General features: G+C 39.9%; 1 protein-coding gene across 3 annotated transcripts in view; it reads right to left on the bottom strand.

Annotated features, from left to right (window-relative positions):
• The window catches only part of LOC135327939 (ankyrin repeat and SOCS box protein 3-like), a 29,117-nt gene extending 20,282 nt beyond the window's left edge, over nt 1-8,835 (bottom strand). Inside the window, exons 1-4 of one of the 3 annotated variants that reach the window (XR_010388591.1) lie at nt 4,346-8,835; nt 3,331-3,443; nt 2,625-2,760; nt 1,140-1,317 (exon numbers count right to left, since the gene is read on the bottom strand). Coding sequence is in view for 1 of the 3 variants with exons in the window: in XM_064509765.1 (XP_064365835.1) it covers nt 1,140-1,317; nt 2,625-2,760; nt 3,331-3,443; nt 4,346-4,499 (581 nt within the window). In the remaining 2 variants the exon portion in view is untranslated. The remainder of the gene's footprint in view (nt 1-1,139; nt 1,318-2,624; nt 2,761-3,330; nt 3,444-4,345) is intronic. The other 2 variants (XR_010388590.1, XM_064509765.1) reach the window with 2 other exon arrangements.
• Nucleotides 8,836-17,674: the final 8,839 nt, after the last annotated feature.

Raw genomic sequence — 17,674 nt, 5'->3', positions numbered from 1 at the left:
TGGAAGTAAACCAAACATGCGAGTTGCACACAAAAATGAATATTCACTTCTGCTCAACAGCACTCACCGAGAGCCTGAAGCAGAAAAATTGCTCTGTCTCACAACTCACGCCTTTGACCCACATCCTTCCCAGCTAACAGGGATCAGTGGGCAAACACTGGTTCCTTTGCCAGCAGCAGTTATTGATGCCGCTCAGAGATTGCAAGCTATGTAGCGTTGCAAAAGCCACGAAGGCACGTTTGATTTAAAGACATTTCTAGTACTGACAACTCTGCCAACCCACCTTTCACTTCTCAGAAAGCTGAGGAAAAAAACAGCTCTCCATATCTACTACCACAGTCTGACCTCCTCATCAGCTGGGGAGAAGCCTCAGTTTGACACACACAACAATCGGCTTCAACAACAATCCTTGGGCTAATGATTCAGGATCAAGCATCTGCACTAATAACTTTGCACTCGGTACCCTTCCTTTAATACCTTTGCTTCTAAGGGCTGACGCACACGTGCAAACCATAGGGTTCCTGAGGGATGCTTCTCCGAGGGGGCCTGCCACTCCGGGAATTTCTTTCCGCCCTTGGTCTTCTGCCAAGTGGCAAAAGCCACTTATTTCATTGGCACTGGACAGAGCTACAAATGCATTTTGCAAGGATTACAAGAGCTGTTTTGTGGCTTTGATTTTCTGGCTGGTTCAGCTCATTCATTATTTGCGTATGGTTCCTTCTGCCGCTTCGTGGCAGGACTATAATGCTAATCAGGAGCCGTTCAAGCCACATATGAAGCATATGCTATTGTTATTTATATTTTAACATGAAAAACTAATATGCCTTTATGTAATATGCCTTAAGTAATATGCCTATACTATGTGAATTGTCTCCGATTCAGTAGTTGCTTCCTTTCTGGAAACCCCTCTAAACTGATTAGGAAATGGATCAGACCCGGATGAGATGCTGAATTCAGAACAATTGTTCACTTCCCTGGGAATACTACCAGACCTTTAACACACACAGAGAATGAAGAATTCTAAGCTACAGACCAGCCTGACAACTTAGTTTTCCTCCTTTTAAAGCTGAGCATTCTCTTCTTTGGTTAGGTTTTTATTACCAGAATCTTTCATTTGAGTATGTTTTGTAATCACCTACTTCTTATGGCCCATCTCAGCTGCTGCGTGAATAGGCAACTGCCATTCTTCCTCATTACAGTAGAGATTTGGATCGGCCCCTTCGGATAACAACAGCTCCACGCATTTGGCATGGCCCTCCTGCGCAGCAATCAACAGGGGAGTGGCTTTGTCCTTGGCTTGACAGTTGATGTTTGCACCTGACAAAGAAGCCAATACTTTATATGATACATCACCACCATGGCACAGCACAAAATAAACAAAAAATTAGTATTAATTAGTAATTGCTTTTCACAGAATGACTTCACCATGCAACTGTTTTCCATTGTAATAATGAAAAACACCTACTAGCTTGCTGCAGACTTTTTAAACTGTAAATGTTTATATATATTAGCACAGTGTTCCAATGACCTTCTTAAGTTCTGTAAGTATGGCTTACGGCTCTTAGGAAAGAATTAACATTTTCAAAACTCAACTGAGTTTTGTGTGTATATTTTCCTTAGATTAGCACAAGGGTCTGATGAAGACAAATTATTTTATATTTTTCATACTATTTTTAAGTTAATCACAAAATACTGAAAAATGCAGTGCAGCAAAATATTAAATCCTTAAATATTTGTTATCTATGCTGCACTTATAAAATTGAACTAAAATAACATACTACACAGGAAAAACACTTTCTCTAAAAATGACACTGACATTATTCAACATGCCAATGATCTTGCTTTACTGACAAACTGTTAGGTCCATAATCCTGCAAATTACTAGCAGTAGCTTGTGTCCTAATAATAAAAAATATGTTAAGAAGCAGAACTATAAATCACATTCATTGCTTATATATACAGTCCTACAAATTAGCTTTATGTGTAATTTTCTTCTCCTGTCATAAAAGGAGAGAACATTCTCATGAAGCTGGGGGGCACCATTCCAGCTCCCTGAAGGATCAGCACAGCAGATAAACAATAGATAAACATGCTGGAGGAAAGGCAAAGGTGATATTTTGTTTGCAATCATTTTTTGAGATATTGTCCCATACGTATTGATAGACAAGTTAGTATGATTTCTCTGGTTAGGTTAAGGCACCCTCAGGTTTAAGAATTAAGCATTTAATTTTGATTGTAAGGACACACGCACTTAGACATACAAAGCGCTGATTAGGTGAATGAAACTACTGCTGTTGCTTTAGGACCAGAGAGAGGTATCTTCACTTTGCCTGAACAATATCCTAATACAAGAGTAATGTCGTCAAAATCAGACCACTTATGTAGTGGTATTGAGAGTCATTAGTAAGACTGTGAAATCTGGTCCTTAACCTCTTCATAGGTTTGATCTCCTATTTCTTAGTATCTCTTGATGAAAAGTAGATGAAATTACTGAAATAACAAAATTTAAATAATTAAGGTGGAATTATGAAATTATGAAATACAGAAGTAGAACCAAAATTGTATCTGCTGACCATCTGGTGCAAGTTTAAACACAGTGATGCTAAGTGAATGATGGCAATTACCATAGGACGCAAGCATTCTTAAACTCTCCAGCTTTCCGTACTGAGCAGCAACAAACAAAGGTGTAATTCCAAAGTCATCCTCACATTCCTTGTTTGCTCCTTTCTCCAGGAGTATTTTTATTATCTCAGTGTATCCCTGAAATACATAATTTTACCCTTAAACAAAAAAAACCAAAAAGGCGGAATCGACCAAACCTCTTTTTCCAAAATTTCCCAACAGAAATCAAAAAGATGCAATATAGTCCATATTCTAAATAAAAACTGAAAAACTAGACAAATTTAATTTTTCCCATTTATTCATTTACTCAATAAACAAAAATGGAAATTAAATTAGTTTATTACAACCATTAAGCTAACATATTTCTATTCTAGAAATAGGTCATATACCTCCTTATGATGAGATACTAAATAGAAATCTTCCTCAAAAAAAAAAAAAAAAAAAACTTATAACAGATTCACTCCCCAAATATAATAAATAATCTCATAAATACATCCAATATTTATAATACTTAAATAATTACTGCTACCCAACACCTTGTGTCATTTCAGATGCACTCTTAAGGGTATTCCAGGTGTACTAGCACTTAGACTGCCTTATGGCTGTTAGGGTGGTTTAGGAAAAATCTCCTCATAAAAATGCAAATTACAAATTATCATTCAAAATACAGCAATTACATGGAAATGATATGATGCACTTACAGGTTACCTGAAAAGAAGCTTGGTGCAAAGACTTCCATCCGGACCAAGAATGATGTCCATTAATATTTGCTCCATATTGGAGCAGCAGCTTTACAATGCCTGAATGTCCATTTTCAACAGCTTCAAACAGAACAGAAAAAAAACATTTTTATTAAGGATACATAATTAAAGGAGTTAGTACACAGCTCAGATGATCTCCTCACAAAGTTCTCACTGCTATGATCGTAATTCATTTATATTTAACTTCCCCCCTCAAAATTAAAACTAATTTGCTCTAAATGATTGCACAGTACTTATTACCATAACATTCATAGCGTAGCCTATAATAAACTACATACAACCTTCCTCTATCAAGTTTCATGTAAAACAAATTATTTCCAACATTCCTTAGAGACAGGACAAAATATTTTAGTGTCTAAGATGGAAATTAATGTATAGATGATAGTGGGTGGACAAGAGACAAGTGTATTCCCCTTTCTTTAGGGGAGAGGGCATCAGGAATCACTGTCAAGTGAACTTAATTGTACCTAATTTCTTGCCCTCAGAATGAATTTGCTTATAATTTTAAAAACATCTGTGAACACGCACACCCCCAAAACAATTATATGCAAAAGTTACTGCAAATAAAAAGAGACGATCACTTGTGCAAAGCAATTAGAATTATTGCTAAACTTACCATTCAATGATATTTAAGAAGACATTAAAAGAATGCTGTGTTTATTCCTAAGAAAGTGCTGTTTTTTCTGATTAAGCAGTTTATCAGATCAGTTTTAAAAAGTAATCTGAAACTATAACTTTCTTTGATATTTTCTTTCATTCTGCTGAAGGCTGTAGGCTTGGGATGTGTGCTGTTCTGAATATGTACATAGGTGAGAATTCATATAAGCCACTTTCCTCATATCCACTGGTCTATTTCTGGTTAATATACCCAGTGTCACACTGTTACCTTGGCTCTAACCCTCACCCAACAAGGAAAGCACCAAAACCTCTAAACCTCTGTCTCAAGTCAGCCGTTACATTACCTTTTATGTCCCTCTGCTCCTCAGAGCTGCCGCCTTCTCCCTTCTTTTGCCAGGGAAAATGTACAGGTGTGGCGGCAAAGTCTGACTCTACCTTGCACAGGAACTGTACTTCTGCAAACCTGGAATGCGGAAGGAACCTGAAATGAAACCTCATGTGGGAATCTCACCAGAACCTCCTACACAGTTCCCACCCAGACAGAAGTCCTAAGTCCTCGGAGCACATGATCATAACCTCTCTGCATATGTACAGGTTCCACGGCCAAGAGAAACAGGTCCCTTGCACAGGTCCAAGAACACAAGGTTACCCAAAGCCAGTTCTCCAAGACTCACCTCACTGCATGCCACCAGAAAGGCCAGCTAATGCAAAGCCTTGCGCTGTGCTAGCCTGCATGGACTTCTCCTTTAGGAGAGGACTAGTCTCCTAACAAGTCCTCTGCCCTTTGCCCTGGCAAAAAGCCTGGCAGCGTTACAGCCCATTCTCAGAGCTCGGCTGTGCAGCGCCTGCTTTTTGGGACAGAGCTGGTGCTGATGCAAAAGCACTTGGTGAGAGAGTTGTGGAGAGGCAACTTATCGTGTGGATGGTGGACAGGTTTGCTGCCCTTACGATCCAGGAGATAATTTCCTGGGGTGAGCTCACATGTCTCTGTCACTGTTGCACATGCCAAAGCTGAGGCCTTTGCTCATCGCCTGCACAGAAAGGGCTGCTTTTCAGATACCTCTTGGAGGTGTCTGTCTTCGTGTTCCCACAGTGAGTCTGTAGTCCTTGACTGACCAAGAGAGCAGCTTCTCGTCTCCTGTTTGGTAGGGCCACCTAGAGCTCTCTAGGGCCTCATTGCCAGGGTTTGTATCTTCATGAAACCAGCGGAGAAAAACTCTGTCAGATGAGTGGTTCTCAGTGAAATCTGTGGTCACTCTTGCTTCATTGGGAATCCATGCATCTTCAGGTAGAGTCACATGGAGGAGGGACTGCTCTCCACTCCCCCACTGTGTTTGACTTGGAGGAGAAGTCAGGCACCATTTTCCATAAAACTTCATTGCTTCTTTCCCTTTCTTTTGAGAGAAAATGAAAAAAATTTGACCCCTGACACAAGCTGTTACTATTTCCTGCATGTTCATTCCTCCCTGAGAAGCATCTCTTAGAAGGTGGATTACAGATCAGATCCAGAGAAGACTTATGGAGGGAGCCTCCTCTACTCACCCCATCACTGAAGTTGTGACATTCTGTTTCCTAATGTATACTGCAAATGTTGTATATTCTACTTGGAAAAGAGGAGATTGGCAATAGCTCTCCAATATCTCTCTGACCAGCTGCTTAGTGGAGGCGGGACTGCATAGCCCCTTATTGAAATCGATGTTTGAATCCCTTTTCCTAAACCATGTTCAGCATGATAATTGTCTCCAATTTTATTCTCAGCATTTTTATTCTTGCAAAAATAAACCTTTTGGCATTTATGGCAGTGCTGATCTACAAGATGATTCCCTAACCAGCAGACCACTACACTATCAGAAACAATGCCTCTGCAGTGAGATTACTTAATGAACTTCTGCATGACAATTTCTCTTAGGCAGAAGACATTAGTCTGCAGATAAATAATGTGGTCATTGTTCTTTATTGATTTTTATGATCAATAATACATCATATTTCACCGTGACTATTTGTAGGCACATTTCAGTTAACTTAATATACTTCTAACAAAGAAACATAACTGAAAATATACAATTCCTCTTATCATCTGTAACATTTCTAATTAGTACTTATATCAGTGACATGGATTTCAAGCAGCCCCAAATAAGGGTGAGAAATGAAAATGTGTCCATAACATTTTTTGATAGGCTTGGTAAATTCCACCAATACTAAACTAGCATCAACAATAAAAGCAAGTTTCTCTCCTCCTTCTTCCCTCTGAAACACAAGTTTGCAGCAGGCAGTTACCTACATTACAGTTGCAATGGCCTCCTGAACTTATGAAGCCCACTGGCTATGCTCCAACACTTCCCCCAAAATGTAATACTTTTTGGTTTTATCCTTTCTAACAAATAAGGAATGGCCCCATCATTGCAACCTCTCGCCCCTTTCAGAGAGTCCTTGATTCTTTACTTCCTTCTTATCACTACACCCTCTTTAACACAGAGAAATTTCATGAGCTGTTAAGAAAGAGCCAGAAAGTAGAAGAAAAATCCCCTCTGTTTCCATTTAGTACTCTTAGGAGTAACGTGCTTAAGGTTCGAAGCACAGAGGCAAGGCTATCCAAACACAGCTAGTGGGATCGCCCTCCTTCCCCCTCTACCCCACATTCACCAAGTCGCTTTTGCATATGAAGAACTGCACAGTGCCATTAGCTTCAGCACAGCCTGGGAAGCAGACACCTCTGCTTCTCTAGCTTCACTGGCCTTCCTGCTGTTATTTACCCTTGATCTGCTATTCCTCTTCTCTCTTCTCCCTTTCTCCAGCTTTAGGATATACGTTTATACTCTACAGTGTAACAGTGGCTAACCAGGCCCTGCCAAAGGCCAGTACCACCTAGCCCAGTACCTAAGGAAGAAGTGGAGAGCAGAGCAAGAATAGTGACCCATCTCCAAGAAGCCAGTCTTCCTTTCTGTTCTTGCTCCTTCCCTAATTTTGTTTCAACTCCTGTGTTTGAATCCCTTCCAATCTTCCCACACAAGTATGTCTCTCTCACTCCCTTTATAGCAGCTCATATCAATAAAGGGAAATTATGCTTTTAATGTAGAAACAGTGAATAGCTTTGAACTATGAATTATCATATCAAAATTGATTTTAGTACATTTGCTTTTTTGTTCAGTTTCTTTTTTTTTTAAGAAATATTACTAACTCCTTTGAAATTCTGCACATTTTTTGAGAGTTCACTGGCTTGGCTGTGCTTCACAAGGTTGTTCCCAATACTACTTGACTTCACGAAAGCATGACAGAGAATTTTACCCAGTTGATTGCTCATTGTGTTTGCATCAGGAAAACAGAAATCCCAAAGTTTTAAGAGCATAGTAAGGATTTTAAAACATCCAAGAACGTACAGCATTTAATTCCCTGTAGAAAGTAATTGGAAGTTTTCCATCTAACAACATTCCTGAAATATTAACTCAAAGTGATAAAAATGTAAATATATTTTAGGATTAAAAACTGCTTTTGGTTTTTTTTACATTTCTATTTTGTACCCTCCTAACCCAACTGAGACAAAAAGGTACATAAAGAAAACTTATTCCAGCTATCACAAACCTTTCACTGTACAGAAAAAATCCATTGTACAATGAACAGTGCCTGGCTTCTGATTAACTAAGGCATCTCAAACAATAACGAAAGATATATTCCTAATCTAATTTATACTGCTAGATATATACATGTGCAGAAGGATAATAAAATGTACTCAAAAGATTACCTAAAGCAAAGGCAGCCTCCTGCCCTACAAGAGAACTTAACTGAATAAATACATTTGAGTACAATTTTATTCTGATTTTATTCAAAAGGCATGTTCCTGTCTATGTAGGCAACAGTAAGAAGTGGTTACAGTACTTATTTAAGCATTAAACTTATCTAAGGAAAAAAAACACAGAAATACTTGTATTATGCACAGAAATTCTGGCATGTCAGACAAAGTTTTCAATTCCCAGTTAACTTGATACATATATCCTCCTGCTTGTAAACTTTGCAGATATCAGTGCTGCATCTAACACTGCCTTCCAAATTTATTTATTTCTACATTGGTGTAAACAAAGGACAACCAAGATATTCGGATTTTATTCAGTACAAAATAATAAAGACAACAATAAAAAAGACAAATGACCACAATTCTTTTTTTCTGTTTTCATTTGAGACCTGAGGGATGGATAGCGTTACGAGAAAAGGCTGCTCTGTAGAAGTCTTCCATGAAAGCACTCCGTGGAATATTCCAAAGTCTGCAAGAAGTTCCTGTGCATTATTTGCCAAATTTAAGTCAAGGCAGCAGAGTTTTAAGGCAGTAACTCAGAAATACTGCATTAGGCCCAACTCCAGCTTTCCATAAACAGAGCACAGAAAATACTGTCACAACACTGCAGTGTAAAGCGCTGTAACACTGAGCAAGAGACTCAAGTTTCTAGCAGGTTCAATACTTCCAGGAGTAGCTTCTAGTTACTGCTAACTCCACATGCATGTCTGTGCAAGGCTGAGGATTTTGCACAACGTAAGGCACATCCAATCGTCAAAATAAGCAAAAACATTTATATCCCACAGTCTTCGAGCAGAACAAATATCCTTCCAGAGAAGGATACGGACCACGCTTACACACAAGTACAGACATTCTGTAGACAACAACTATCTCAATCACTGCCAAACTCTCATTTTTCTTTACAGAAGGATACTTTCAATGAGAACAGCTTTAATCCACGGCAGTCAGCTTCTGTTTCTTAGGTCATGCTGACACCTGCTGGCATACAGGCAAAGAATCCTAAAGCAACAGACAGTTAGAAATGTGCCTACCCTGCTCATCTACCCCCATCCCCAGCTGACCCCCCACCCCCAAATACGGATTGGGCATTTCCATTATGGCAGGACAGCACACTCCAAGCCTTGTAAGAGCTGCCCTGGAAGTCTCTTCCAGGGTCAGCCTTGACATAGCACATGAACTATCTGCCCCCAGATACCTCAGTCTTCTGCACACGCTTCCGTTAGTGCAAAACGATTAACAAAAGGACAAGCTTCTCAAGCACATAAGCTTCCAACCAGCCATGTGAAATGAATGGACAGCAACACCCCAGGTCCTGAGGGGAAAAGAAGTTTCCCATAGGCTTTCAGTTGTTACCATCTCTCAAATACTCCAAACGGGAGAAGAAAACACTCCCTAGGCAGAGCTGGCAAAGCCCTCCCGCACCCAGAAAGCGGACTTCCTCTCCTTCTTGCACGGTCCAGCCGCACACCCCTGACACAAGGGTTCCCGTCTGCTCCTTGGAGCAATAGGAATGGTTTGTTGTCAGCACAACAAAGAAAGTCTCTCTCTACAACGCTGGGGAAGCTTTATTAAACAAACAAACAAACAAAAAAAACCCCACCTATTCAGATACAGCTCTCCGTACTGCTAAAGTGTTCTTTAAAACAGAGCAGTTCCTTAAAACAAATCAGCATGCAGAAATGAAATATTTGAGTAGTTTGAAGAAAGGTCTACTCAGTACCCAGGTGTTTTCAGAAACAGTACAATGCATGTGTTCAGTAAATATTTCATAAGGATGTTTTCAGTGCATTTTTGCTTGATTCTCAACAGTACATCCTGGTCCATACAAAGGCACCTGCAATTCATTAATCTCATTGGGACTTCAGCAGTGTAAGGGTTTATGAACAACTCTGATATTTTTCTCAAAGCTTGTTTTAAACACCAATCTAAAAATTATTATTTTTTTAAATATATGTGAAAGTTTTCATTAATACACTTATTGACAGGTCTTCCTTTTGCCATCCTGATCCTTCCTCAGGGTTTTGCCACCAACAAACCTACCAAGATGCGTCTCTTGTACGAAGGCAGAGGCCCGAAGCGAGGACAAAGGCTGTGGCCAACGCTCCTTACGGGACCAACGCTCCTTACGGGGCCAAAGCCTTTCAGAATCCTCGGACACGAGCTCACGGGGCGCCTGCCTCAGACTCGCAGTATCGAGGTGCAACGCAGAGCTGCGTCGTAGCTCCGTGACACCCTCTGGAATAGCCTGGCCATGAACTTTCTCCTCTCTAAAAACCTTTGGGCTCTGCATCCTCAGGACCCTTCCTCCCTCCACTCTCATCTACGGAGGCGCTCAGATACTGGGCTAATTACCATTACCCAGCCTTCCTTTAATGGCAGTTTCCCCACAAGTGCTGCCTGGCACAAGCAGCTTTAAGCAAATAAGCTATTTAGCTGTTAGAAAGTAAAATGTGAATAGACTCCTAAATAAAGTTATCATGGCAGCCATGATGTTTGACTGGTTATGGATATGAACAAAACAATACGCATGTTTAATCAGATAATTTATACTCTGAAGAGTCACTACACCTAAAATGCTTACTACTTTTGGTATGTAAACCAAAGTCCTAGAAAAATTATTAAAGTGAGTGACCTTAATTGCTAAAAATATGGCTGATGGAAAACTACAGATGTCTTTGTAACTTCAACTATCCTATTGCAAGAATGTATACATCTGAAAGGCTGTCTGTTTACTAGACAAGCAATGTCATTGGAAAAAAATTACTATCTTTCTCCATAAGCCTTGCTTTGTTTATATTTCAGGTCGCAATAGCACATGAGTGTATTTTAACATCATTCACATGCTGTTTTATGCATATCAGCATGAAACTGAATTCATGATAATTTCAACATAGTGCACAACTTAATCTTTTCCTTAGCTCAGTTTAAAAATAAGAACTTGACAAGGAATACTGTGTTCGTTAAAGACTAGTGATGCAAATACCCCTCCTGGTTTTGATTTATTTACATTTAAAGGACCTCAGAATACCAGATTATTTTTTCTAATTTGTATTCAATGATAATACGCATGGAGCATACACAATTTAGACAGAGGTCAAAAGCCTTCACACAGTTTTGAAGAGAATAAGGGGGCATTAGACTTAAAAACAAAATAATAAATAAATAAGAAGCCATCCATAAAACAAGTTACCTTTTAGGAGGTACTAGCTCTTAGAAAAAGCTGGTAGCCTTTAATTGATTTATTTCTGCATTTTATTATAGATATTTTTCTAGTACAACAACAATAATTCTTGCTAATAAATTAGGACATACAGAAAAGCAACTCTATATATTAGTTTACATATAATAAACCCAAAAGATCCTCAGCCTATCAATTCCATAACCACTGGCAACATACATTGACAACCTTTTACTAAAGGAGACCACTAATATATCCAACAGGTTTACAAGTGAAAAATAATCTTCAATACGTCACCCAGAAGCAAACCTGTCATTCAGCAAGCATGAACTCTTTCTTTTTGAGTCTGACACTGAAGATGCCAGTTAAGGCAATAAAGTCCACTTTAGAGCATTCATTCATCAGTAAGTTCCCAGTCCTAAAACAAAGGATTAGCCACAATTAGCCCACTCAGAAGGTAAACAGTCTGCTGCTTTTAGCAAAACATGAAAGCTTTATGTGTACAAATCCAGCTAAAGACATAACGAGATTTCCCTGAAGGTCTATCTTACTGGAAAATTAACTTCTTCATTTATACAGGCTAAAAGATAGAAATTGGTAACAAATACAGCCAACCATAAAATGACAGCAGGAAAATCTTAAATATAAACAGTGTATCACTACTTAAAAAAGAAAAAAGGAATCTTTTTGCAGTTTTCAATTCTGGAAATAAACCAGCTTCTCCTCTAAAAACAAACAAATCCACAATACAAGACCCAATTTAATGAAAAATTCATCCAAGACTGATGTCATGTTTCTATCCTGTAAATGCAATTAGAATTGTTATTCTAAGTAAAAAAAAGAAAAAAGAAAAAGACAAGAATATGCTCATTAAAGGTCTTATCCTGCCTCTCCACAACCCAAAAGCAAGTGAACGGCACTTCCTCCATGCAGGACTCACCCTGCAGACATCAGCCAGCACTTGCAACTGACAACCAATGTTTTGCTTCCTCCCTCTCTCCTTCCTCATGTCACAACATAAATTTTTCTTGCCCCATTCTCATCCAAAATTGACAGTGTACAATGAAACCATCCCAAAGGCTTCAGTCACGTTTTCTCACTGCTGAAAATGTTGAACTGACATATTTTCCGATTAGTGTCCAACTAATCTGTTTGCTTTTCTAATAGTTCTAATAATTTGTTTTCATATTAGAAATTTGTATATAAAGGTTTGAAGTCAAAATAGCTCTCCAGGTCCTTCTCTGCAGAGCTGCTTCCCAGCAGGCCAGCCCCCAGCCTGTATTGGTGCATGGGGTTGTTCCTCCCCAGGTGCAGAACTCTGCACTTGCCTTCGTTGACCTTTCTGCCCACCTCTCCAGCCTGTATGGGTCCCTTTGAATGGCAGCACAGCCCTCTGGTGTATAAGCCACTCCTCCCAGTTTTGTATCACCACCAAACTTGCTGAGGGTGCACTCTGTCCCCTCATCCAGGTCACTGGGGAATAATTTGAACAGGACTGGACCCAGTGTTGACCTCTGGAGGACATCACTATCTACAGGCCTCCAACTAGACTTTGCACCACTGAGCACAACCCTCTGAGCTCTGCCATACAGCCTGAGTGGCCTTGCAATGACATAGGCCAGCTGCCTCAGCACTCGAGTGTGTATAGCATCAGGGCCCACGGCACTTGTGTATGTCCAGTTTGCTTAAGTGATCCCTAACCTGATCCTCCTCCACCAAGGGCAAGTCCTCATTGCTCCAGACTCCAACACAGAAAAACTTCCTCTAGAAAACAATAGGGGGAATTTCCAGAGAGCAAAGAGGAAATCTCCTAGAAAGCTACAGTGAATATTCCTAGTAAGTGAAATGGAGAATTTCCTGGAAAGTTAATAGGCAAATTCCTAGAAGGCAAGGGGGAAATGTCCTTCAAAACATCAGTGAAATCTCCTAGAAAGTGAAAGGGGAAATCTCCTTGACAGCCACAGGGGAACTCCTAAAAACCACAGTGGGAAAAATCCTGAAAAGCAAGGAGTGACATGGCTTACTACTTCCTGTGTTAAAATAAATTGCTTTGCAGTATTCCAGTTCCAGGCCTGAGAAGATCACTTCAACACTGGGGACAGAGAGACAGCTCCAAGAGGCAGCGTAAAAGAATGTAAGATTTCGCTTACTCTAAGGTATGTCAAAATAACATGAAAGGGAGGGTGACCGCAAGTGAGCAGATGGTCTGTTCTATGTCTCTTCACATGTGTGCACACACACGCTAACTAGAAAGAATACATAGAGAAGTATATACCTATGACAATGAGAACACCTTGTGTCTGCTCTCACATTGCTAAATGTGCAAAAAAAGGGTTTCAGGGCACTTCTTTCAATAGAGTCTTCCAAAGTGAAGCTCAAGGTATTCAGTTTGTTGAGAAGAAGCTGAAAGGTGACTCGATCACTGTGTACGGGTAATTACATATACATACAAACAGTAGCTGAGATCAGGGGACTTTTAATCTCTCAGAGACCTAACAAGATCATGTAGGTGTAATCTGAACTAGAAAAACTCAACCTCTGAATAAAAGAATAATAAAAAAAATAATCCTACCAGTACTGGAATAATAGTAATTAAAGATTGGAAAAGCTTATAAGCAGAAGCTTTAGAGCTCTTCGAAGCCTTTGCAAGATTAGATCTCTCTCAAACAGATAAAATGTGTTTCAGAATCTGAACAAAATTTCTGCAGAGCGCTGTCCCGATCCAAGGAAAGGGTGGGTAGGGAGTGAAGTTGCTCCTTAGAGCCTCAGTGCTAATCATCCACTGTCCAGGAAACAAAGGTCAGAGCATTTCCAAAGAGAGAGAAATCAGGATCGCCCTTATGAAAAACACCTCGGACCTTGACAAGGACGACACTAATAGGGATCTGCAAAATCCACACTCAACGTTCTGGGGAATTCAAGATAAGAATCCAACACAATGAGGTTTTTCAATTTGTTTTGATTTTAACCCAACACATTTCACAGTACCGTTGTAACAACTGACTTCTGTGGAAAGGGACGTACAATACAGTAACTGTGCTTGACCAGCATCCCATCTTGTTTCTTCTTTTACCAGAAGACCTAAATGAGTGCAGATGAAACTTAGTCTTTTCTGAAAAACCTCCTTTTTTCCTGTTCTTTAGCACAAGCAGTCAAGAGAAGAGTTTAAAGATCAGCAGCATGGGAAAGGATCAGGGAAGAGCTGTGAAAATTTTGCCAATATAATTTCCCATATAACTCACTGTTTTCTACAGAACTATGTTCCAGAATCTCTGCTTTCTTTTTAAAATATATTTCTATTTAAACCTTCTAGTTATAAAGTCAGCTTCGGAAACAAAGGCTGATCCCCAAAGCGTTTGACAAAGACCTTCAAGCTATTATAGATTTGAAGTAGTCATCTTATCAAAGACCCTAGGCATATGTGAGGCTACAAAGTTGTGTAATTTCGTATTGCTTTTATTAAGGTTCTAGGTATTAACACTGGCGCCAGTTTAAAGGTTGCATGTGTCCCGATCCAATATTGGGGGGGGGCTTCGTTACGATCCCAAGGACGAGATTAAGACGCTAAAACCGGTCAAATATCGTACAACCTTTCAACTTTATTTTCCACGGAGTGGGGAGAAAAGGTGGGGAAAGGCAAAGGGGAGGAGAGAGAGAGAGAGAGAGAGAGAGGAAAGGGGGAGAGAGAAAGAGATATCACCACCCGTGGATCCAGCGGCGTCCCGTTGGTGCTCTTCACTCTGGGTGTATATTTTAGCGATGCGCATGCAGTAATTACAACTCGAGCAGGGTCCGACCCTAGGTTCCCGCTGAAAAGTTCGGAGCCAAATCAAGGCAAATTAAATAAATAAATTGTAATGACACACGTGCAGTAGTTACAGCTCGAGTTGGGTACCTCCAAAGAGGGACCCCGAACAAAGAAACCCCTGGGCAATTATAGCTTTTTCAAATTAAGTTTCCCACCCCTCACGCGGTAGTTCAGACCAATAGTAATTTTTAGGTCTGGAGTCTCCTGCTCCTTATTGGGTCTCCTCGTTGTTCCTGGGCAGGCTGTTTTTCTCCCTTATCTTTACTGTTGTGGTTTCTGCTGACAAATGTGTTTTGATTCCTTGGGTCCCGCCCTTGTCTCTCAAGGCCCTGACAAACAGGTGTTGTTCCAGCAATTAGCACTGCCCCAGCAGTGCCAGTAGGTGTTATCTTCCAATGTCCTGAAGAAGAGGATATAATCCAGACCCCCCCACCCCCCCCAAATTAACACTGTTTCAGCAGTGAGAGGAGGCTTTGTTTCCCAGGGTCCTGGCGCCCAAGCAGGCCTCACTTCAAAGCCTTGACATCCTCCCTCCCAGAATGTGAAGCACAGGAATGCAAACTGCTTGTAACTCCCTTATCTTTCCAGCCTGCACCAGCACTGGGGCCCTTTCTCACTGAACTAGGGAGTACGGCCTAAGGCTTCAGCAAATTTAGCTACTCATGCTAAGCAAGTTTTATAAAAGTTGTGCTAAGCGGCAATAATTTACAGTCCAGGTCCCAAAGTCTCTGCCCGATCGTGCCCTGGTTCGGCGCAGGCTCGGTGTGTTCCGGGTGGTCGCAGGGAGACCATTTCGGGGGTCGCAGCAGCTCAGTGCTGTGTCCGCTGGGGACAGATGGCTTGTTCGGGCTTATGGTTTGCTTGCACCTTATGTACCAAGAAATGTTTAAGTTCACTCATCTGTCTGCCACAAGTGCATACACAGAGCCCAGGTGGATCATCATGGCAGTCCAACCTGGTCTTCAAATTCCCTCTCTGCATTGGCTCCTTCTTTACGTTGCCCTTAATATATTTATAATATTTTTTAACAGTACCATTAAGAAAACATCTTGTTTTAGAGCATCAGAAAACCTGCAGGACCAAGAAAAATATCTTTGTATTGCCCTCCCACTAATTATCCATTGATGAGACACATTAGTTTTTTTGCTTGATATTCTATCATCCTGTTCTAAAGAAAAAGGGATTGGACGGATCCTAAATAAACAAGATACGGCACTCCTGGAAAGACAGATCACAACTCCAGAGCAGCATAGGGAATGCTCCCAGGGCACGGTTGGTGCACCTCCCTTACCTGGGCAGGCAAAACGCAAACCAGCTTTGGGTGACTAGGAAGGAACATCCAAAAGAAATTTCCCTCGCCCTTCTAATGTCATGGGTGAATAGGCAAAATAGGGTCAAACAATAAGACAAGAAAATAAATCAATCAATTACATAACACTGCTAGTGACACTTCACCTGACTTTACACATCCAGAAGTCAGGCATCTCTTCAACTGAAAAGCAATACCGCAAACAGGGGATTTCAGTCAGTCCTTAACTGAGACGTCTCTTGCTTTGCCATCCACTGGGTTCAAAACATAGGCAGCCTGGTTTAACAGAACATGCAGCCTCTAAAGGTGGCTCAGAATCCTTTTGACAAGTTTCAGAAATGCCCCTTTTCCAGTTAGAAGTGTACTGAGCATAAACTGAAAATAACATTACAATGAAAATATAACAAGTCTGATAAGAGCATGATAAGAACATGAAATTTTTCTCTTACGTTGCTTATTGAAGAAGAAAAGTGATTGCTAACACAAAGAAAATTCCCAGGTATCAATGACTGCAAAAGTGCATACTATATAATAATAATAATAATAATAAAAATCTGTAGTTTGGTATAGCATAGTAAATAAGTAAATATTTAAACATACAAAATTAAATTTAAACATACAAATTTCACAAGTTAGATTTTATGCAAGCAATCTTATACAGAGAAGAGGATCTCATTGATTCTACATTTCATTTTCTGTTTCTGAAGAAAACCTAAATTGTGAACCACCTCCCCAACTACAAAATGCACTATTTTTTTGTATTCCTCTACCTAAAAGATAGAGTAATAAAGTAATAAGCATGGAAAAATGCTTAGGTAGTCAGAATAAGTTTTATTCTGTTCAAAGGTTAACTTGGAAAAATCTTCGGACGGCCACTATGGATCTCTCAATATTTGCTTAGTCTCAGACATTTCCCCAGTCTTAATTCCTAACATTATCAAATAACCTGAAATTGCATTATTTCAAAGGGAAATGCATGTCTGACTTCTATTCCTGCTGTGGGGCAGTGGATCCATGCAGCTAAAGATACAAAGACAGGCACAAACTACAGCTATCATGATGGACACTAACAAAACATATTTTTATGGGTTTGAGGATAACAGCGTATCTGCAGAAGCACATTTCGCAGCATGTTGCAAATAAAAGCTGGAAGTCATGTTAACATTAAACAACAATATTATTCAAGATGAAACAGATGTTTAAAATTGGGATTTAATGTGAGTTACAGAGCTTAGTTCCATTCCTCTGCTTCACAAATGCAACTCGCATAGGCTTCAGTCAGAACTGTAAACATGTACTGGAGGTGCAAGAAGCGTTCTTAAGAAATTATTACTCCAAATCAAAGTTGCAAATGGTTTAAAAGAATTATGATGTTGGTATATTAGTCACTAAGAGAAACAAACAAGGTCCTTGACTTCACATCAAGCTAATTTATTAGCGATGTTCAGATACAATGATTTCCTCTTTGGTAACTATAAAAATATTGACTAAAAGCATTAGCGTGGTGAAACAGGAGAGACAGACATTGCTTTTTCAGAGGTATCAAAAACTAGCTTAGCTTTTAAGTAATCTCAGGTCAGAACACAGACCG

This window comes from Dromaius novaehollandiae, chromosome 3 (genome assembly GCF_036370855.1).
Source record: "Dromaius novaehollandiae isolate bDroNov1 chromosome 3, bDroNov1.hap1, whole genome shotgun sequence".
Lineage (NCBI taxonomy): Eukaryota > Metazoa > Chordata > Aves > Casuariiformes > Dromaiidae > Dromaius > Dromaius novaehollandiae.
The sequence above is the reverse complement of the archived record's forward strand: the minus strand, read 5'-3'. Positions and strand labels throughout refer to the sequence as shown.